This window comes from Sapajus apella, unplaced genomic scaffold (assembly GCF_009761245.1).
Source record: "Sapajus apella isolate SASKATOON/1434 unplaced genomic scaffold, GSC_monkey_1.0 scaffold38, whole genome shotgun sequence".
NCBI classification, from domain to species: domain Eukaryota; kingdom Metazoa; phylum Chordata; class Mammalia; order Primates; family Cebidae; genus Sapajus; species Sapajus apella.
In genome coordinates this window covers 4,600,285-4,624,538 of record NW_022436978.1, presented here as the reverse complement: position 1 = coordinate 4,624,538, position 24,254 = coordinate 4,600,285, and the positions used below count along the sequence as shown (strand labels likewise).

The 24,254-nt window shown below is 37.9% G+C and overlaps 1 protein-coding gene across 11 annotated transcripts in view; it reads right to left on the bottom strand.

Annotated features, from left to right (window-relative positions):
* Positions 1-24,254, bottom strand: part of ANO10 (anoctamin 10) — a 233,691-nt gene that overhangs the window by 129,538 nt on the left and 79,899 nt on the right. Inside the window, exon 12 of one of the 11 annotated variants that reach the window (XM_032298110.1) lies at positions 8,571-8,956. The exons of the other annotated variants lie outside the window; for them this stretch is intronic. Coding sequence (XP_032154001.1) covers positions 8,927-8,956 — 30 coding nt within the window. The 3' untranslated portion in view covers positions 8,571-8,926. Of the gene's footprint in view, positions 1-8,570; positions 8,957-24,254 lie in introns of those variants that run through there. 11 annotated transcript variants of the gene reach the window in all.

Genomic DNA, 24,254 nt, shown 5'->3' with positions numbered 1-24,254 from the left:
TGTACTTTATTCTCCCTATAGGGCTAGGATATTATGAGTATGCATAATAGGGCTAAAAGATACTTGTGGAAGAAATTATTTTATGTTTCAATCTGTAGCAGAGAGAGAGATGTGCCTTCTCATAACAGCTAAAAATGATAAAGGATTTAATATGTAAATTATTAAAGAAATAAAAAATATTTCCCCCAAATTCCAATGATGAATAAAATATATTTAAGATCTAGTGTTCCTGCAAAGCTACAATTTGGAATGAGTACACTTAAATGCATTTTACTCTATGCATGTTAATCCTCACCTTTAAAATAAAGATGTAATGCTCTTACAGTATTATGTAAGACTTACTTGACACAAATCATTCATAATGTTGTCCTTGTCTCAGAAATGACAATCCCATTTGTGAAGCTGCTCAGGCCAAACCTGAGGGTCATCTGTGATGCCTCTCTTTTGTTACCCCTCACTTCCAACATATCAAATCCTTCATTTTGCCTTGAAAATCTATTCACAACCCAATCGCTTTGGCCACCTCCACATATCTCCACATTTCCTGCCCTGGTCCAGGACTCCATTGTTTCTGTCCTAAGCCATTGCCATAGCTTCCTACCTGGTCTCTCTGCCTTTGCTCATATCCTGTGCATTCTACAGCCAACAGAGTATCCAGAGACCCAATTAATGCAAAAGTCAGACTCTGACTATCCACCCCTCTGCTCAGAGCCCTCTGGCAGCTCCCATGCCACCCAGAGTGAAGCAAAATTACTTAAATAATCCTGTATGATCCTCTCCATGATATTTATGGACTGGAGCTCCCATCACTCCCTGTGGTCCAGCCACATGAGTTTCTTTGCTGTTCTTGAACAGCCCAGGCCCACCTCTGGGCCTTGAGGGTGCTGTGCCCTCTGCCCAGGCTGCTTTTCCTCCACCAGGTATCTGCATGGCTTTCTCATCACTCACTTCAGGTCTTAACCCAGAAATCACTCTCCCCAGGACATTCTCTTAGACCAACTTCCTTAAAACTGTACCACCACCCTCACCATGGTACTTCCTATCTCTCTTACTCACCTTATTTTTCTCCCGAGTGGTTATCACTGATTCATATACTATACATTTCATCTAGTTATCATCTATTTTCCCCCCTAAAATATACGCTTCATAAGTACAGAGGTTTCCCTTCCTTTTGTTCATTGCTGTATCCCTTCTACCAAGAAAAGAGTCTGGCATCAAGTAGGTGCTAATACATCTTTATTGATAATTAACTAAATGAGCTATAATTCCTACTTATTGAAAGATTCTAGAAGTCATTTCCATTTCATAAAAAAAAAAAGGTGCTTTTTGTTAGTTGGCTTGGTATCATTATCTTTTTAGCTATCCAACAGTTGATAAGTACATTTCTCTCTGCATCCATACAGCAGGGAAAGTCACTGGGTACCTTCTTTTACTAGAGTCAGATACCACAAAAAGAGAGATATGAGAAATTTTCTGGACTGCCCTTCATGAAAGGTAGGGTGGGCTGTATTCTTCCCCTTGCCCTTCTTTACAGTAGGGAAGAAGAAGTGCTCAGTGAGGCTCAGGAACCTACCACAGGTCTGGGGCATGTGGGGAGCTGGGGCACACTCCTCACCCAGGGCTGCTGCTTCAACTGGACACAAGAGGCAGATGGGTCAAGTGTGCAAGGCATCCCTCCCACAACCCCTGGACTGCAGAAGAGTCACTGGTAGGCCCAATGACTAGGGACACTCAGGAAAGGCGTATCTCTAAATCTTGATGAATGAGGGTAGCCTTTTCTTTTCATAACTGGAGAAAATAAATATACAAACTCAGAGATTTTCTCTATGGGTTCTAGGGGGCTATTCTGTCACTACTAACTATGATAAAAATGAAATGCCATCTGCATATGGGTCTGGTTTTGAAGAAAGGGGAAGACTGTATAGCTAACATGTAACTGTTGAACATAAACAATTGCCAACAAATGCTTGCAAAAAAATGTGATCAAACAAAAAGGAAATGTTCTGGATGTTTGTAAAAGGCAAGAGAAAAAAAAAGTTCCTTATTAAAGAACATTAAGAACACTGAAATAAAGTACAATTTTAATACTTTACAATATTTTTCACAAGAAAAGTTTATGTTGCTAAAGAGAGTAAAAGTCAAGGAGAAGGTAGAGAATAAAAAGGAATAAAAATAATTAAAATAGAAAAACGCTCTAATTCTATTGAAGGTACTTATCTCTATTTGTCAAAAAAGACCAAACATTAAAAGGTCATGAAGAGACCTCATCGAAATTAAAAACTTTTCAAAGCTTATGGGAAGCTACAGACTGGGAAAAAATATTTGCAAACCACATATCCAACAGAGGAGTACTACTTAGGATACATAAATAATTTTTAAAACAACTAAAAAAAATTCAGTTAGAAAATGGGCAAAAACAGACAGACATTTCACTGAAGAGGATTTAGCAATCAATGGCAAATAAGCACTTGAAAAGATGTTCAGCAACATTAGCCATCAGGAAAATACAAATTAAAACTACAATGCAATATCGTTACATACCCATCAGAATGGCTAAAATAAAAATTAGTGATAGCACCAAATTATGGCAAGGATATGGAGAAACCAGATCACTCACACATTGCTAGTGGGAATACAAAATAGTAAATCCAATCTGGAAAATCGTTTGGCAGTTTCTTACAAAATTCAACATGCAATTACCATTCAACCCAGCAATGTTACCTTTAAACATTAATCCCAGAGGAACAAAAATTTATGTTAATACAAAAACCAGTACTAAAAGCTACTAAATAGCAGCTTTATTTGTAATAGCCAAAAACAGGAATCAGACCAGATGTTCTTCAGTGGGTGAATGTTTAAACAACAACAAAAAAAGTATATATATATATATGTGTGTGTGTGTGTGTGTGTGTGTGTGTGTGTGTGTGTGTGTGTGTGTGTATTTGTGTGTGTATATATATATATATACACACACACACGCCCACATATACACCATAAATAATAATCAGCAATAAAAAGAAATAAACTATTGATATACACATATATTGAATGAATCTCCAGGGAACTGTGCTGAACGAAAAAGTCAACCCCAAAAGGTTATATACTGTATGATTTCATTTATATAACATTTTTGAGAGACAAAATTTTAGAGATGGAGAACAGATTTTGGTGGTCATCAACGGTAAGGAATTGGAGTGAGAGGTCCTACAATAATGGAACAGTCCTGTATTTTGATGGTGGTGGTGGATACACAAACCTATACATGTGACAAAACTATATAGAACTAAACACAAGGCTGGACATGGTGGTTCACACCTGTAATCCCAACACTTTGGGAGGGTGAGGCAGGCGGATCATCTGAGGTCAGGAGTTTGAGACCAGCCTGCCCAACATGGTCAAACCCTGTCTCTAATAAAAATACAAAAAATTATCTGGGCCTGGTGACACGTGCCTATAATCCTACCTACTGGGGAGGCTGAGGCAGGAGAATCACTTGAACTCGGAAGGCAGAGGTTGCAGTGAGCTGAGATTGTGCCATTGTACTCCAGCCTGGGTGACAATTGCAAAACTCTGTCTCAAAAAAAACCAGAATACAAATACACACAAACAAGTACAAGTACAAAGTACAACTGGGGAAATCTGAGTAAGATCAGTGGATTGTATCACTGTAAATATACTGGTTGTGACACAGCTCTATAGTTTTACAAAATATTACCATGCAGGAAACTAAGTCATGGGTACACAAGATCTCCATGTATTATTTCTTTTTTTTTTTATATTTTTTCGAGACAGAGCCTCACTCTGTTGCCCAGGCTGGAGTGCAGTGGCTCAATCTTGGCTGACTGCAACCTTCACCTCTCAGGTTCAAGCGATTCTCCTGCCTCAGCCTCCCAAGTAGCTGGGACTACAGGTGCCTGCCACCAAGCCTGGCTAATTTTTGTATTTTTAGTAGAGATGGGGTTTCATCATATTGGCCAGGCTGGTCTTGAACTCCTGACCTTGTGATCCGCCCACCTCAGCCTCCCAAAGTACTAAGATTACAAGCATAAGCCACTGCGCCCAGCCCTCTGCGTATTATTTCTTACCACTGCATATGAATCTCCAATTATCTCAATACACATTTAAATTTTTAAAAATCCTGGAGACATTATGGCACCTTCTCCCACATCCCTGGGACCTAACTGAATATACCGCTGTGTACAAAGAAGTGAGTGAGCTTGTAGAGCCAAAAAATGTGTTTGGTTCAAGTGATGCTTAATTAAACCCATCAAATTTATACAGAAGCTCTCTAACAGTCCTCTTACTGAGTCAGCCGGAGTTTACATTCTGTATGCTATTCATATCTCCAGCTACAGTTGAAAAAAAGATTATCTTTTAAAATAGTAGGATGCATATATTTAGTTTTAGTACAATCATACTGTTCTCAAGGTGTCAAAAATTAACTACCTAATGCTTATCCCAATTCATAGTTTAAATAAAATTGTTAATAAGCAAGATAGTATAATGTGCCCAGTTAGTGAATTTTTATAAGCAACATTCAGAATTTCATACTGTTTATGATTTTGTTTTTAAAGACAATAGTTTTAAGTCAGTTAATGCAAAAGGAGTTAATGCCAATAAAATAATGGGCACCAACATGCACAAAATAAAAAGTATTATTGTATTTCTGAAATAATATATTTATACACTATGGTTGTTTTAGCTTTTTCATTGCTGCTCTAGTAACACAAATTAGATTTTTTAAAAATTCACAAAATATAGTCCATATATCAATTTATTTATTGACTTGACAGTATCTGCAAAATCTCAGAAAAACGTTTTAGCAATGTCCTAGCTCTAGGCTGACATTTTTAATTCTATTTAGTCCTCGAGTGGAGTCTGCATAAACTCTTCCATATTAAATTAACGTCTAACATCAAATCCCCATCTCTGACTGAAAATAATATTTTATAAAATAAACTTAAGCATCTTTGTTCACATGTAAATCACGATTGTGGATAAACAGACTCAGGCAGAGCCCATTCATTTGTTTCTCTGCTTATGTCTGTTAGTCATCGCCCTTCATTCCTTGTAGCTCCCACCTTAGCACCCCACTTTTAGTTTTAGGATACACAGCCTGAACTGGGCCTGCTATCTAAGAGGATCAGAGAGGGTCATGTCTGTAGTCTGACAAGAACATGAAACTATAAGCTTCTCTAGAGGGAGAAAATGTTTGCATGAATTCAGAAACCACTCACAAAGCACATAGGGGCTCTCCATTGTGAGATGAAATCCATGCTTGTGGGGTCAGAGCACTAGACCCTCGCAGCTGTCAGGGTTGCCTTGCTCCAAAGTGTTTTCCGGAGCAGTACACATAAAAGACAATGAGGTCCTCGGTACTAGGGCCAAATTCTAAAGCAGCAGAGTCTTGTCATCTAAACCCAGGAGGTCACAAGCTCCCTACTGTGGTTTCGGACAGCCCAGGCTATAAGCTGGGGTGGGAGTGTGGAGAAGGGTGAGAGGTCCAGATGTGGGGACTTTTACCAGAACTAGTCCCAGAAGGGTGGGCTGCAGCCCATGATCTCTCACTATATCAAAGCATGATTCTGTCATATTTAGCTCCTGTCACCCAACTAGCAAGTGTCTTCTGGGAAGGTGTCCACTCTTTTCACCATTTTGTATTTTCCAGCACTGACCACAACTCTAGGCACAGAAGAAAAGCAGAGGTAACATGAGAGAGCTATGTCTCAGGAGCCAGTCAGACATGAGAGAGAATCCCAATTCTGCCTTTGTCACTGAATAAACACTCATAATTCTTTTTTTGAGATGGAGTTTTGCTCTTGTTGCCCAGGCTGGAGTGCAATGGTGCAATTTTGGCTCACTGCAACCTCCGCCTCCCCAGGTTCAAGCAATTCTCCTGCCTCAGCCTCCTGAGTAACTGGGATTACCGACATGTGCCACCATGCCCGGCTAATTTTTTTGTATTTTTTAGTAGAGACAGAGTTTCTCCATGTTAGTCAAGCTGGTCTCGAACTCCCAACCTCAGGCGATCCACCCACCTCAGCCTCCCAAAGTACTGGGATTACAGGCATGAGCCACGGTGCCCAGCCCAAACACTCAAAAAATTCTTAATGCATACTGTGCACTGTTCTATGCACTTTTAAAATAATGACTTATTAACACTTCGTAACAATATTATGAAGTGGTGCTATTATTAGGCATTATTTTGCAAAATCAAGAACTGAGGCACAGAGAGGCTCAGTAATTTGCCCCCTTCAATGCTAGCAGCAGAGGTCATGAGGAGTTGTCAGATTCTGGATATACTATATTTTGCAGTGGTATGAACATGAATTTTGGACTAGAGGTTGCAGAGAGATGAGTCAAGGATGACTCTGAGATTTCTGGCCTTAGCAACTATAAAGATGGGGTCACTAATTATAGAAATTTTTTTAAAATGTTATTTTCATTCTTCTCACACACTTAAAAATACTACATTCTTATCAGAAATATCCTAACAGACCACTTCCACCAAGATGAAGTAACCCTTCTACCTGAAACAACCAAAAAATGAGACAAACTTTATAAACTAACACTTTCAAGACACTGGACATCAGGCAGTGAGGGACTGTGGTTCTTGATGGAAAACAGTGTGAGCCTACAGCTGCTCCAACTTACTGCCTCAAGAAAGTCTCTAGGCCACAGTGCAGGGAGAAAAGGTCAGGCTGAGCACAGCAGACTTCCTAAGTCATGATGAGAATCCAGGGACAAGATGGCACCAGCTGTTTGCAGGAAAACAAAAGGAGACAGAGCTGCATAGCAACAGATAGCTCAGGGGATCTGCAGATGGGTCTCCCCCAAGTTTTCAGTACAGGTCTACCAGCACCTGTATGTGAGGAAACTATCTGAAGTCTGGGAAAGCAACATCAGACCAGACTGGAAGAAACAGAGCTCTGTTGACAGAGGACTGAGAATAGTGTCTGTTCCTACCAGCCAGACTAGAAAACCTAACTCAAGGTCACAAGAGAGAGTGCTTGGAAGGGTCTTGACTCAATACTGGGAAATAATTAGGAAGGAGGAGAAAAATGGAAGTAAACTATTACATGGTTCTTATGCTATGTTGGATGTGAAGTGGTATAATATCTTGAGGGTAAACTGTGATAAAATAAAGATGCATACTATAAACCCTAAAGTAACCACTAAAATAACAAAACAAAAAGTTGTAGCTAATAATCAAAAAAGGAAAAATATGGCATTTCACTCATATGCAGACACACACACACACACACACACACACACACACACACACATTCTATGAGTTTAAAAGAAGGAAGAAAAGGGAACAAATGACAGATGAGGCAAATAAATAAAAAATACTTATGTATTATTACCTATTTTAAAATATTTAATATTTTGTTTGCTATTATTTGTAACATAAATAACAGATGTGTTTGCTATTTTTCTGTTTTTGCTTGCTATTTTTAGTTTGCTACTATTTATAATGTAATAAATTATAAATAATAGCAAGGAAAATAAAAATAGCAAACAAAAACAGAAAAAAAGCAAACACATAGCAATATGATACATTTAAATCTAATCATATCAATAATCAGATTAAATATAAATGCCGTAACTCCCCAGTTAAAAAGGCTAAGCTTGTTGGATTGGATAAAAATGCAAGACCTAATGATATGTTGCCAAAAGGAAACATACTTGAAATATACAGACACAAATAGGTCCAAAGTAAAAGGATGTAAAATAAATCAACAGAAAGCTGACTTAGTATCAGACAAAGTAGATTTCAAAGCAAAGAATATTATACCAGGGATAAAGACATTATATCATAAACAGATCAATTCATGAAGATCATGAAACAATTATACACCAAATGACAGAGGTTAAAAAAAAAAGTGATAGAACTGCAAGGAGAAACAGACAAAACAACAATTATAATGGAAAATTTCAATACTGTTCTCAAAAATAGAAAAAGTAGGCCAAAAAAATCAGTAAGGACACAGAAAGTTTGAACAAAACTATCAGCCACCTTGACCTAATTGTCATTTATGGAACATTCTACTCAACAATACCAGAATACACATTCTTTTCAGATGCACATGGAACATTTGCCAAGACAGATCATATTATTGGACATTAAATAAGTCTCAATAAATTTTTAAATTTATTTAAAAATAAATTTAAATAATTTTGTCTGAGACTTAACTCATCAAAATGTTTTCTCTGACTACAATGTAATTAAATTAGAAATCAGTAGCAAAAAGATCTTTGGAAAATCCCAATATCTGGAAACTTACATACTTCTAAATAACACATGGGTCAAAGAAGAAATTAAGAATGAGAAAGTATTTTGCACTAAGCAAAACTGAAAACACTTGCCAGAATATGTGGAATGCACTAAAACACTATGTAGCAGGAAATTTTATCTCAGCTTCCATCTTCAGGAACTAGAAAACCAAAAGCAAGTAAAAGAAAAGAAACAATAAAGAATGGAGCAGAAAGCAAATAAATAGAAAATAGTAAAACAATACAGAAAATCAACAAAATCCAAAGTTTCACTGATTTTTTAAGAAGATCTATAAATGTGATGGTTAATTTTATATATCAACCTGACTGAGCCATGGGTGCCAGGTTGATTAAACATTATTTCTGGCTGTGTCTATAAGGTGTTTCTGGATAAAATTAATATTTGAATCCACAGATGAATAAAGCAGATACCTCCCTCAAAGTGGATGGGCCTCATCCAATCTACTGAAGGCCTTAATAGAATAAAAGGCTGGGTAAGAAAGAATTCTCTCTACCTGTCTTCTGCGTTTGGGTACACCAGCACTCACATCATGGGCTCTCCTGGTTCTCAGGCCTTCAGACTAGGAGTGGAATGACACCATTGGCTCTCCTGGGTCTCCAGCTTGCCAAGTGGATCCTGGGTTGGGGCTTAGCCTCCATAACTGCATGAACCAATTCCCTATAAATAAATCTCATTTTATATAATCTATTGGTTCTGTTTTTCTGGAGAACCTAGAGAAATACAATAAACTTCTAGCCAGACTGATGAGGAAGAAGAAAACATACAAATTATCAATATCAAGAATAGGTGAGGTGATATTACTGGTGATAGAGAAAATAAAAGCACAGCTGATGAGTTGCAACCTAGCCCTAGAATCAACAGACACAATCAAGAGAATGTCTTTGCTTCATATTGCTAAGAACTTGCCACTTTTCTAAAACCATAAGCTGTAAATACCTCAGCCTGGGGCAAGGTTTCCTTCTGACTACTGAATATCCCCTGACTATCTTCCTCAGGAAGTACAATGAAGAGTAATCTTATGGGATCTACTCCTGCCTGCTGAGCAGAATCAAGGGCACATGCAAAGTTGCCTCTCCTGCTCCCCTGGTTCTCAAAAAGATGTAGAGAGGCATTATCATTCTCTTCATGATCTGAGTTTTCTATGCTTTTCTTCCACATATGGATCACAGCCTTACATTAGCAACACTCCAACTGAGTACCAACCACATGCTCAGTACTGTGACCTGGGACGGGGTAATGCCAACTCTGAATACATCATGGATCCTGCTCTCAAAAAACTGATCAACTAGGAGAGAGTGAATACACAGTAAAGGAAGGGATGACATTCAACATGTTATGGGAGCATATTAATTAATCATTAATGCTAAACAGAGAGACTAAGGAAAACTGTGGGAAAGGTGATATCTGAACTAGACTTTGAAGAACAAAGGGTCCTCTGAAGAGCAGAATTTGGATGGAAGAAAATTTCAGGCCAAAGGAAACTCCAGGCAAAGACATAAAAGCAGGAAAATGTAAAACATAGCTATGTCTATAATATAGCATGCATGTTGAAAGGATAGAGTGAAGGGAGAGCAGGGAGGAAAGACAGATAAGAGGCAGATTACAGAGGACCTTAAATCCCTTGTTAAGGAGGCTGGACTTTATTTTGTAAGAAAAGGAAACCAGCAAAGGCTTTTTCAGCTTGTAAGTGATATAGTCAGAACCGTGCTTCACAATATTAGACTGGAGAGAAAGAAAGTGAAGGATAGTGGTGAGGTGCTTGCTGAAATACTCCAAATAAGACATGGTAACAGTAGCCTGGTGCAAGGCTGACAACACCTTAGAAAGGAGGATATTGAGGGAGCAGGCATTCTGGAGGCAGAATCAGCAGGTGGGAGAGAAATGAGATCTCCAAAGGAAGAGAGCAAAACTGAAAATGTTCCACGGTTTTAATGTGAGTAACCATGAAAATAACATTCCTATTTCTTGAGATTATAAAACACAGAGAAGTAAGCACAGGGGTAGGGCTCCAGGGAGGTGCCGTGCCTTCTTCTGAATGGCTGAGATAGTGGTATTTATGGAATGGCCATGGACATGTTTTCAGGAAGCCAGAAGACCAGAGCCAGCAGGGAAAGGCACAGATTGATGAGTCAGCTGCACAGGCAGGACAGCTATGCTATAAGAACAGCTACCATGCTGTAATTACGTCAAGCTTAAGCCCAGGCCTCTGGAGGAATTAACGAATCAGTACATTTTTTTTTTTCAGTGTCCAATCCAGTTTTTATAATCTAATCTCTTCTAAAGATTCAATGTTTTACACAAAACAATTTTATTAAATGACAAGATTATATAAATTTGATAAATATTAAAACATTTGTAACCTAAAGCAAATTTCTTCTAGTTTTGAAATTGGTAATATCCAGTTGTGTTTACCTTAATCATACCTAGAGTACTGCTTGAACTGTCTGTGGTAAAGGACCAATTTTTAAATTCCCAGTCCATTATGGTCCTACCATCCTATGGACCGAATGCCCTGCTGCCCTCAACAAATTCATATGTTAAAGCCGTAACTCCCCACATGGCTGTATTTGGAGACAGGGCTTACAGAGGTAATTAAAGTTAAATGGGGTCCTAAGGGTGGGGCCGTGATATGATAGGCCTACCATCCTTACAAGAATAGGTACCAGTGAGCTTGTGTACACACAAAGAATTGGCCATATTAGAATACAGCAAGATGGTGGCCATCTAAAAGCTAGGAAAAAAGGTCTCAGAATGGAACCTACCTTATTGGCACCCTGCTTGGATTTTCTGTTAAGTTACCCAGTCTGTTTTATTGTGCAAACTAATGCAGACTACATGTGACAAAAATGAGCTTGCACCTCATGCAGATTATCATACAAATTGTGCACTACCCTAACTTGGTTTATACCTTGTTCAACAAGATAGGCCCACTGATTGTGTGCTTAAATACTGCAATGGTACCAAACTGCCTTAGAAGTTTCTAAATACCTTCCATTTCTGTGCTTATCTCGTGGTGGGCTGGTAAAAAAAATACTTCATCCAGCATCGGTTTATGTCTGTGATTGTTTTAGGAAAAAAAATGCAACAGTTAGCTTAAGTACAGAACTCAAAATAAAGGCATGAATTTTAAACACATGTATGCTGCAGAGTGAGGGGAGTAATACAGAAGCTCAGGATCCTATCCTATCTGGGCAAGACCCCTCAAGACATTGCAGAATGTAGTTTCTTAAAAATTAACAGCATTGTTCCTTGTTTATAGCATCCCTTGTATTCTGTTTCTCTTTAGCTCTTCCATCAGTCTCTGTAATCATATCCACAGAGCACATTATGTACAATTAGATTACAACCTCATAGCTGGAGTACACTACTTTTTCAATTGAGAATATATATCAACTCACAAAACAGATGTCCTCAAGGTACTCTAACTAAGATGGACAAGGAAATTTATTCTTGTGATCCTGCCACTGAGGGAATAATCCTCTGGTTGCAATGGGGCACTGTCCAACTTTCTGATGTCCATTCCAGAGGATCTTTGATGGAACCTAATTCATACATTTGGTTTCATTCTGAGCCATTACTTGTTTGCCTGTTTGTCCTCCTATAAGGTAGCATTCACTTATTTTCAAAAGCTTCATCTAACTAGCCTCTACATCAAGAACAAGAACCATCCTTATCCCTTCACTCATATGGGGGCAGGCCAGAGATCAGCAGAGATCAGCAGAGATCATCATGGTCTCAGGGCACGATCATACTGATACACAGGTAGGTTACAAGATCACGGGGCATATTTTTTGCAAGCAAGATTGCTGTAAAGTTAACTTTGCTGGCTAACTTTACCTTTTTCTTATGTCCAAGGAAAAGAAGTGTCATTGGTCATGCTTCTTTTTAGTTCTTGTAACTGTAGGGCTTAATGAGGCACAGCTAATATAGAACAGAATTTCAGAATGTAGAGGTCCATAGGAATAACCAGTGGCAACCTCCTTGTAGCAGAGATGGCTATCTATTCACCTAAATCATCTCCTCGTCCTTCTGGGCACAGAGCTGGCCTACATTTCCCAGCTTCCCAGTGGGTCTTCCCATATGGTCTCCTGATAGCTACATGCTGACTTCCACAGCCAGTGAAATGTGAGTAAGAGTTATATGTGCCCCTTCCTGACCTGGCCCATACAACTTTTCTTCTTGCCATCTTCCATATCTTCCTCGCCAGCTCTTACATTTAGGTCATTAATCCATTTTTAGTTGATTTTTGTATATAGTGTATGTTAGTCTATTCAGGCTGCTATAAACAAAATACCATAAACTGGGTAATTTATAAACAACAGAAATTTATTTCTCACAGTTCTGGAGGCTGGGAAGTCCAAGATTGAGGTGCTGGCAAATTTGGTGACTGAAAATCACCATAGCACTGGTGATTAGGTTTCAACATATGAATTTTAGAAGGACAGAAACAGACCACAGCATGGAGTCCAAACTTCATCCTTTTACATGTGGATATCCAAATGTTTGCACCTTTTGTTGAAAACACTATTCTTTCCCCCACTGAATTATCTCAGAACTCTTGTCAAAAATGAACTGATCATAAAACATGAAGGTTGATTTCTGGACTTTCAATTTGTTTGCACTGATCTACATGCACATTCTTTATTATTTTGCTACATGGACATTTTTATGCTATTGTGATTACTATAGTTTTGTAGCTGGGAAATATGAGTCCTTTGTTCTTTAAGATCATTTTAGCTATTCGGCATTCCTGGCATTTTCATATGAATTATAGGATCAACTTGTAAATTTTGAAAATAAGTCAGCTAGGATTTCAAATAGGAATTGTGTTGGATCTATAGTTAGTCTTTCATTTTATTCTTTTTGATGATATAATAAATGGAATTGTGTTAATTTCACATTTAGTCTGCTTATTGCTAATGTATAGAAATACAATTCATTTCTGTACATTGTTCTTTTTTTTTGAGACAAAGTTTTGCTCTTCTTTCCCAGACTGGAGTGCAGTGGTGCAATCTCAGCTCACAGCAACATCTGCCTCCTGGGTTCAAGTGATTCTCCTGCCTCAGCCTCCTGAGTAGCTGGGATTACAGGCACCCACCACCATGCCCAGCTAATTTTTGTATTTTTAGTAGAGACAGGGTTTCACCATGTTGGCCAGGCTGGTCTTGAACTCCTGACCTCGTGATCCACCCGCCTCGGCCTCCCAAAGTGCTGGGATTACAGGCGTGAGCCACTGCACCCGGCCTTAAATTGTTTTTAATGGATTCCTTAGGATTTTCTATTTACATGAGCATGTCTGCAAAAAGAGATAGTTTTACTTCTTCCTTTCCAATCTAGATGCATTTTCTTGTCTGGTTGCCTTGGCTAGAACTTCCTGGACAATGCTGAATAAAACTGGTAAGTGGTAAGGGGAAGTACCCTTTTCTTGTTCCCAATCTTAGAGAAAAGGAAAGCATTCAGCCTTTTACCATCAGGTATGATGTTAACTGCAGGTTTTGCACACACATCATTTATCAGGTTGAAGAAAAGGCATAACTTAAAATGCTGCTGACTGTCAAGCCTTTAATGGTATTTACAGGGAAGCCTTATGTTTGAGAGCTAAGTCTGGCCATAAAATGATAAATAATAGAGAACCCTAATCTCTTACTTCTAGGAAAAAAATGCTAATTACAGAAATGGAACTTTACTTGTTAAGATCAAGATGCTCTTGAGACAAATGATACAGTTGAGAAGCTCCAGACATATGAAAAGATGCTCAACATCAGTAATCATTAGGGAAATGCAAATAAAAACCACAGTGAGGTACTACTTCACATCCACTAGGACAGCTGTAATTTAGGAAATGGAAAATAAGTGTTGGTGACAATATGGAGAAATTGAAACCTTTGTACATTGCTGATGGGAATGCAAAATGGCATAGCTACTATTGAAAACAGTTTGGAGGTTCCTCAAAAAATTTAACACAGAATTATCATATGACCCAGCAATTCTACTCCTGGGTATATACCCACAAGAATTGAAAGCAGGGACTCAGATACTTGTATGCCACTGTTCACTGCAGCATTATTTACATTTGTACTAATATAGCCAAAAGGTAGAAATAGCCCAAGAGTCCATCAACAGAAGAATATATTAAATTCAGTATATGTATACAATGACATATTGTTTAGTCATAAAAAGGAATGAGGTTCTGATACATACTACAATGTGGGCAAGATTTAAAAATATAATGCTAAGTGAAATAAGCCAGACACAAAGGGACAAATAAATGTACTATTTTGCTTACATGAAATGTCTAGAATAGGCAACATCATAGAGACAGAAGGTAAAGCAGAAGTTGCCAGGGACTAGGGGAAGGGGGAAATGGAGAGTCATGGCCTGCTGAGTACAGAATTTCTGTTTGGGTTAATGAAAAAGTTTTGGAAATTGATAGTGGTGATGATTGCACAACACTGTGCCTATAACCAATATTACTAAATTGTATACTTAATTAAAATGGCAAATTATGATATATTTTACCACAATAAAAATATTTTAAAAAGAAGCTCTACATCTATTTCCGCATCTACACTTTCACCATCTTTATGATCACAGCAATATTTTGGTGTTGTTTTCTAGGAAAACCCTGTGACTTTCATCATGTCATTGAATACATAACACAAGATCCTCTTAAGTCTTGTGACTATTCATTTACCTACAAACCAAGAGGTTTACACAATTTTATGCATTAGGGATCTGTCACTTCACTGCAGTTATATAGAAAACTGTGCTCTGCTCTCTGTCTTTGAAAGTTTTGATGCTGGAAATCTACCTGAATCAAGCAGGGTTTTTATTTGCAAGCCAAATACCAATTCTACTTCATTTGGGCAAAGAAGGGGTTCGTTAAGAGGTTATCAGGTAGTTTATATGCCCTCTAAAAGGTCTAAAGAACCAGGCTGAGCAGTCCTACAGTGAGGAGCAATGTCCAAAGTCACACCTAGAGCTGGTCCAGCAAGGATGCCATAGGGTAGATGAGCTTATCTAGGGGCTATGTACAACACATTATTGACATAGCACTGCCACAGCCACTGTCAGCAGAGTGGATTCTGCATGGTACCTGTGTCTTGGGGTCCAAAAGCTTCCAGTTCAAAGTTTAGGGTAAAAGGTTATTACTGGCTCAATATAGATCATGTGCCCATGTCCATTCCCTAGAAGCAAGGGAGGTTGGAAAGAGAGTACCTGCATTATCAGCTTCTATAGTAGGAGGAGACATCTGGCATGAGGTCAGAGATTCTCTGGACACAGGAAAGAGATTTAGATGTTCAGTGATAAAATAGGACGACTCATGTGCATTACACCAGGTCTTTCAGGCAAACTGAAATATACAAACCTGTCAATTTAAGCTAAGTATGCTTGGAAAAGGGGTTCTTAGCAGAGGAAACAGCACAACCTACAATACCAAGTAAGCAAGAGCTCAGTCCATTGGAGGAGTCACATGAGCTGAGTATTATTAAAGTGGAGAGAGGAGAGCAGTGGAAAGAGCTGCATGATTTCACGAAGGGCCTGCAAAACTATACTAAAATCTGGACTTTAATCCTGAAGATGGCGGAGAGGTAGTAAAGACTTTTAAAGGAGGGTGTAAGATCAGATTTGTGTTTCAGAATAGTCATTTTAGCAGGAGAATGGATTAGAAAGCATCAAGACTGGGGAGCCTGGATGCCAGTTAAGAACATGTTATGCTGGAGCAACTCAGGCAAGAAATAATGAGGGCTTATCCTAAGGCTATGCACAAGAAACTGAGTGGAGAAGAAATAGGTTAAATGAAACAACCACCTGGACAGTAGCTGTTTGAGTGTGGAGAATGAGGGTGATTAACCCCAAGTTCTGGTTAAGACTAGATGGATGGTGGTAGATGAACTCAGCTTTGGATTGTTGACTTTGAGACATTCACGTGAAGGCAACCTAGGCAAATTATACAATACACATATAGATGTCCAATGGGAAGTGTTAGAAGTAAAAGTAAAGCAGGCCATGGAGTACACAAGCTCACCCAGGGGCTACAGAGGAAGTCATGGGATAGATGAGCTCATTCTGGGGCTACAGTGGAAGTGGAAGTCATGGGGTAAACAAGCTCACCCAGGGGCCACAGTGGAAGCCATAGGGTAGATGAACTCACCTAGGAGCTACGCCATGGAGTAGATGAGCTCAGGGGCTCCAGTGGAAGCCATGGAAATGAGCAGGTGAGTTTAACCAATGATCGAATGAAGAAGAGAAGAGGATTGGGAAGGAACCTTAAGAAAGAATAGCCCAGGAAAAAGCTCAGGAACAGGCTTAAGGGGGAATAGCCAAAGAGAAAACAAATCTACCATAGGGGGAATGACTTTCTAGAATAACTGAGTCATTTTCTTCACAGAAGCACCATACATAGATCATGTATATTCATTCTCCCATGCTTTTGTTCCAGCAGTTCTCACACAGATAATAGTGCAATTTCAAGTATCTATACAGGTAGTATAAACATGGTACTAATTAGGAGTACTTTTTCTACCCAGTTTTAAAGACTTGGGTTCTTGGTGGAGGGAAACATTCGAAGAAAATTTTAGGCAACAATTTTGTCAAGTTTTCAACTCAATTCCCTTTAACTCCCTCTACCCCACCTTTCCCACATAGATCCTGAGAGCTATCTGTAAGTGGTAACTGCAGCATGGCTGCAACAGTTCCTGCATTTACAGTCCACCCCACAACATTAATCTGGCCTGGCCCTAGAGACCAGGAAGGTTTCCCCAAGATGCTTCCTTCCTTCTCCAAGTACCCTGTGCAATAATTATGTGTGGCGCAGTTGGGGCAGGTGAGAAAGGGGGAGGGAAGGGGAACATGGATTTCCTCAAGCAGATGATTCACTGAACTGGGTTTCTAGTCCACCCAACTGCCCATTGGGCTCCTCTTGCCTGTTTCACAGGCAGGGCAACAAACAAATTTGGGCTCTTCTGCCAAAACACAGACCTCTTCCAGCATCCTTTATCTCAATAACTGGCCCTCCTCCACCCAAGCCAGAAACCTACATCACTCATGATATTCCCTCTCCCCTAACACACAGTATATCCAGCACATCCTGAGAACTCTGAATTCTGCTTTCAGTACATGCCTCTCTAGAAGAGCCACTGCCTGTCCTGTTCCAATATACCAGGATCCTCCCTAGAACCACTGCAGTTACTGCATAACTCACTGACACTTCCGACCCCTCTTAAACATCCTTCACGCTGGGCATGAATAAGAACCATCCTCCATGTTGAGCAAGACAAGGGTTGTTTTGGTTTTTCAAACTAAATGTGTTGTGGTCATCACCACAGCCATACTCCCACCCCTTCCCCACCCTGATCAATGACTGCCCAGGACGTTTAAGTGAAGAAAAAAGTATCCTCAATGTGGCCTGTGCAGCCAGGTTGTCTGGCCTCTGTGTCCTCTCTAGCCTCACATCACATTCTTCCCTGCGTCCTCATAGCTCTGGGACTCCGTACTGCCTAGGCAGGCTATCCTCTGAGCCCAAAGCATTCCCTCTACAGTCCCTCATCGCCATCTCTCACTTTAGGCTCCATGTTATTGGCTACCTCTCCTCAGAAACACCTTCTTTCAGACTCTGAACGAGGTCATGTTCCCCTACTCTAAACTCAACCATTTTACATCTATCTGAAAGACTATCTGGTGCTTTGTATCCATGCTAGATGATGCCCCAAGGCCAATAGCCATGCCTGCTTCTGCTTAGCCTCAGCACAAGGTGTGAGCACCCAAATATCTGCTAGGTGAGCATCCCCAAGAGGCACAGTCAACCCCATAGTCAGAGGCCAATTAACTTCCCTTCTCAGCACCACAAAGTACTTTCACCATATTTGGTGGGAAGAAGTAATGTAAAGGGAATAGTTATTAGGCAGGAAAAGATGTTTTGTCTCTCTTCTTTCCTCAAGTTCCTAAAATAAACTTGCAAGTGGTGGCGAAGGGAGTTGATGCATTTTGAAAGAGCAGTGGCCCAGTTTTCAAATTTGCTCCTCTCCATTGTAAGTTTTCCTCCTTCTGTTTTCAATATCAAAATGCCATCAATTTATGTGAAATCTAATGACGGTTGGTCACTTCAGACCTCAGATTTTCTGGAAATCAGTCCTTCCAAATCCAAGGATCTGCTGCCATTGTAATGTACCAGCATCATCTCTCCACTTTGGATTTATTTGTTTTGCAACATAGTCATTACTTTATCTTCAAGTGACAACATTTAATATATTCTAGCAAATTCACATAATATACTTAGAAAGTAAGTATTAAGTAAAAAAAGTCATTAAATGCAGTACACTTAGAGAAATAAAAGCACTTGAATGATGAAAATGATGAAACTTTAAAAAGACTGCCAACTTATTTCTTTAGTCAGGGACATGACTAACATATGGACTGTAAAATTACCTTTCCCATTTTAGATTCACTTTCAGAATTAGCAACATGTTAAACATGTTAATTGTCCTGTTCAGTCACCAAATCTTCAAATATTTTTATATTTTATTAATCTCTCTAATCAACCATCATTTTGACAAGTTCTTCACTGGATTTAGGTATGCAACGTGTATGATTATTTTTGTGACACTAGAAACAGGGCCTCTGTGGAGTCCTGTGGTTCCCTGGCAGCCACAGAGAAGCATCAGCATGCACGCCCACATGGCAACATGGAGGATTCACTGACCAGGGGAAACAACTGCTAAAAGAGCACCAGAGTTGGGAAACAGTTTCAACATCCTGAGACGAATGAAAATATATCAAGGGAATGTACAGTACAACATAGACAGAATTTAAAGAGGCAAAACTAAATGGCAATAGATGTCAGGAAAGTGGTTATTTTGGGTTGGTAGTGACTAGGAAGAGCATGAAGGGGCTTCTGGTAAAATGTACTATGTCTTATGAATATACTCACTTCTTGACACTTCATTGAGCCTGACATTCATAACCAGTATCTGTATCTATGCTACACTTTAATAAGCAGTTCCTTAAAATATTTTGAATATTTACTTAAGATATCTTATAAATACTATAGAATATAGCATCTATATTCTTATTTTAGCCCTACTTTAATCAGTAAGTAATAGCAGAGGTCCCTTAAGTTCTCTTAGGGTCTAAAATTTCTAGTCTACGGGTTAACTTCAATAATAATGGGAAAACAGTATATATTTATAAAATACAAACATACATATGTATATATGTATATATATGGTACATACAACAGCTATAATACACACACACCCCATGCTTCTCTTTGGTGGCTTGAGGCAAAGTTACACCAGATTTAAATCACAGATTTATGGATTCATCTGTGTAAATTGATTTCTGGGAAAGATTTTCATAACGTGTCCAATGGCTGTTTGTATATTTATACAAATTCTATTTCAATATGCCCCTTATCCAATTAAACTGTTACAATATTTCCAGCATGCTCCGTACAGATGATATGTTAGAGGTTTACTATGATGTTAACAAGAACAGATTTTGTAGTGAACTAGCTATAAGTCAGAATAAGTATGATAATTCAAATAATATAAAATATGCTGTACACTAAGCAGAAGATGAAGTACTCTTTAGTTCATATATGACTATATTTAAATTGCCTGAAAATACCAAAATGAATTCCTTTCTTTCTAGATATAAAAACATTATTACACAGTTCTGGAGTTCTGGGTTCTTACAAGGTAGAGCCATCTAGATCCAAGTCTCTCCATATATACTCAAAACCAAACAGATCAATAGGAAGAGAACAAAAACTAAACATTCCTCATACCTACAACATTAACTAGGAGATAGGGAATGGCAAGAACTTCGTGTTACAGGAAAATAGGGAACTAAACACCCAAATAAAGCAAGACTAGCTCCACAGCGGCAAGTCAAGTCAGACACTATGAAAGAGAGGGAAATAGAGATCTAGGAATATTGGAACACAGATAAAATCACCCCCAGAGAAAGAAATTTTCACTGAGAAAACGTCTGTGAACTGATAGATCAGAGATTTTCTGGGAAATCAAAAGGAGAGAATTTGAAAATGCACAGAATCACATGTGGTAGTTTTAGGAAGGCACCATTGTGTGGGAAGGATGGGAAAAAAAGATTTTAGGGAAGGCTCAGGTATCTCCTGGAGGCTGATGATTATTGGAAAGAAGAAAGAAAAAGGTAGAAAATAACAGTCCTAAAGACACAAGAACAATACTCCCACCTCTCACTACCAAGAAGATACTTGTTAAAGAAACACTTTACTATACCAGGAGAAAAGAATGCTCTGAAGCTAAAACACTTAGTAAGCTACCCCAAAACTCCTTATCCTTTCCAATAAGAACTACTATTGCTAGTCTGGGAAAATTTCAAAATGAAAAAAAAAAAAAAAAAAAAAAAAAGGCAGATAACATCTATACAATGTTACTATGAAAATAAAGCAGACATTGAGAATCAAAATATTTCCATTTTTGGTTTTGTTCCTCAACAACATAAAGCAAACAAAAACCCATCAAACAAAATATAACCAGATGAAAATTAAAACCCAATAATCAAAACTGAATTAAATAACCTTAAATAAGCATTTAGGAACATGAAAAAAACTTCAAATAGGAAGAAAAAACTCAGATCAAAAATATCTAACAAACAAAATGGAAGATGGGAAATAAAAGTGACTAAACTCAGTAAAAAAAAATGAAGGAGAAAACAAAATGATCTTAGAAATAGTGATAAATTACAAAGTGGCAAAGGAGAAAGTACCCAAATGAAAATATAATAAGGGACACTGCACTGGGGTCTGCCGAGTGGAAATAGGGGAGGGACAGCAAGGGGTGGGGAGTTGGGGAGAGATAGCATGGGGAGAAATGCCAGATATAGGTGATGGGGAGGAAGGCAGCAAATCACACTGCCATGTGTGTACCTATGCAATAATCTTGCATGTTCTTCACATGTACCACAAAACCTAAAATGCAATTAAAAAAAAAAGATACCACATACCTGTGGTATCAAAATAAATAAATAAATAAATAAAAAATAAGGGACACAGCAAAAAGGCTTGAAAAACCAAGAGGACAAAAATAACAGTATATGTCAAAATGAAAAAAATGATAAGGAAGACAGGCTAAGAAGAGCGAACATTCATATAGATGGAGACTGTGAAGAAAAAAACAACAGAACACAGTATTTAAAACAGTAACCTACCAGCCTGGGCAACATGGTAAAACCCTATCTCTACACAAACCAGGTGAGCATGGTGGTGTGTGCCTGTTAGTCCCAACTACTTGGGAGGCTGAGATGGAAGGTCTGCTTAAGCCCTTAATGTGGAAGTTGCAGTTAGCTGGACTGCATCACTGTACTCCAGCCTGGGCAACAGAGCGAGACCCTGTTTCAAAAAAATGCACAGAAGCCAACAAAAAAAAAAGCCTTGTAATTTAACAAAATGCTCCAGAAACAAAAGAAAGCCTGAAACTACACTTGAAACGGTCCGTGTGTATCTGTGATCTAAACCAATCAACTCTGAGACATATTCCTACAAAATAATTACACTAATTATTAAACACTTGGGCCTCCACACAAAATGGTCAAGTCACTCACTAAAGGAAGAAAAGCAGATTCACATCAGAGTTTGACAACACCACCACAAGACAACAGTGGAGGAGAATTTTCAAGAAACTTCAAGAACTTTGAGCCAAAATATTTTAAAATCCAGCCAGTTGTGCTTCAAGTATACATGTTATAGAACCTAATATAGAACTTACGTTCAAGAACTTGAGAACTCTTCCTGAGAAATCTTTTCCCACTCAAAGTGGGGTTCATGGCCCGCAGCATCTATACCATTTGGAATTTGTTAGAAGTGGGAATCTAGGTCCTGCCCAACAGGTCCAGGTGATGAGTATGCTCATTATTGTTTATTATTATTGTTTTATTATCAGAACTGCTATACTGAAGAACATGTTCATAGAACAAAGAGGGGAAAAGGAAAAGTTTGGCAAGATGACTAATGGCAAGCAACAAAGAGATTTAAACATATTTAGAACTAGAAAAGATATATGTAAATGGTAAATATTCTGACAAAGTAGAAATAGTACAACTGAAATAATGAGAGAAGAGAAAAAGGAGAAAAGCAGAATACATTGTCAAGTAGATAATACATAATAAAGGATATTATTTTAAACTGACAAACTAAATAGTGGAAATCTAAGTAAAAACAAAGGAAATTAGGGCATCATAGAACATAAAACTATAGAGGTACAAAACAAACTTTCCTAAATCTGCTCCCCACCAAGGAAAGAAACATGGTATGTATAACACAATACCAGAGTACATATAATATAAAATATGATAAAGTTGAGACCAAACATACACTGCATCTCAATTAATGCAAATGAGCTTAAGACACTAATTTAAAAAAAAAAAAACCCTCAAACTTTCTTGCAAAACAAAACCCAATTCTATGCTGTACACAAGAGATACAGAGTGACTTAGAAAGGCTAAAAATAAAGATATACTAAAGAAAAATAGAAATTAAGAAGATATGGGATGTAATCCTATTATCAGACAGAGTAGAATTAAGGTCTAAAAGCATTAAAGAAATATTTTTATAATCTCAAAGATTATAAAATTGAAAATGTAGCAGTTATAAATTTCTATGCACCAAATACAACAGTAACTACATTTATAAATCACAAACTACAGTAGATGCTTTCTAACAGGAATACACCATTGAATAGGAGACTTTAACAACACTCTTAAAACAAGAAAAGTGGACAAAAAGTAAGCAGTAATTTAAAAGATCTGAACATTACGTTTAATAGGGTAGAGATTATATAGATTATATATTTCTTATATAAAATATATAGCCTAAATATTATACATACATTTTATATATAGTATATATAACCCATAAAGGTTTTATATATATGCATATATAGGTATATTACAGGTATGTAGTAGTCTCCTTATCCATAGTTTCACTTTCCACAGTTTCAGATACCCATGGTCAACTGCAGTTCAAAAATATCATAGCATTTTGAGAGAGAGAGAAAGAGAGAGACCCCACATTCACATAACTTTTATTAAAGTGTATTATTATAATTGTTCTATTGTTGTTAATCTCTTACTCCTAATTTATCAATAATTTACCAATTGTCATAGGTATGTATACATAAAAAAAATAAACGTGGTGCCTACAGAGTTCAGTACTATCCACGGTTTCAGGCATCCACTGGGAATCTTGGAACCATCCTTTGCAGATAAACAGAGACTAACATGTGCTAGAGTGTGTGTGTGTGTGTGTGTGTGTGTGTGTGTGTGTGTGTGTGTGTGTGTGTGTGTACAAATAAAACACTACACAATGATAACAGAGGCTATACCTTCTCCTTGGGCACACACAGAATATTCAAAAACCTAATCCTATGTTAGGTTACAGAAAAAGTCTTGATCTCAAAAAGCATGTTATGTATTTAAAAGGCCAAACTTGGGCATTCTTTTAACTAAAACCTGAATGTGTAATATTACTAATACACTCTAGGCAAAAAGACAAAAAGTAAGTCTATGGTCATCAGTGGAGGTATTCTAACTTTCAAGTATGTCTACATGCTACATAGCTAATACTTCAACTATTTTGAAGACAAAACAAAATAATAGATTTTCAAGAACCAATCTACATTTTTAAGCAAACTCTTTTACTTTGGAGAAATGTTTTTAATGCTCTTTAAATTACAAGTTCTGGCTGAATCTTTATCCAAAGAATTCACCAAGATCTATGTCACCTTAATAGTGGTTTGTACATTATTCCAGCTTTTCCAAATTATTTTGTGAGAATAAAGGTAAAATAAGGGATTCTCACAATGCAGATAAAATTATCTTCTCATATCTATGGCAGAGTTTTTTCTTGCATCAATATTTTAAAATACAAAATGAAAAGCTATTGTACTGTACTTTTGGTTTCTTATTGATATAA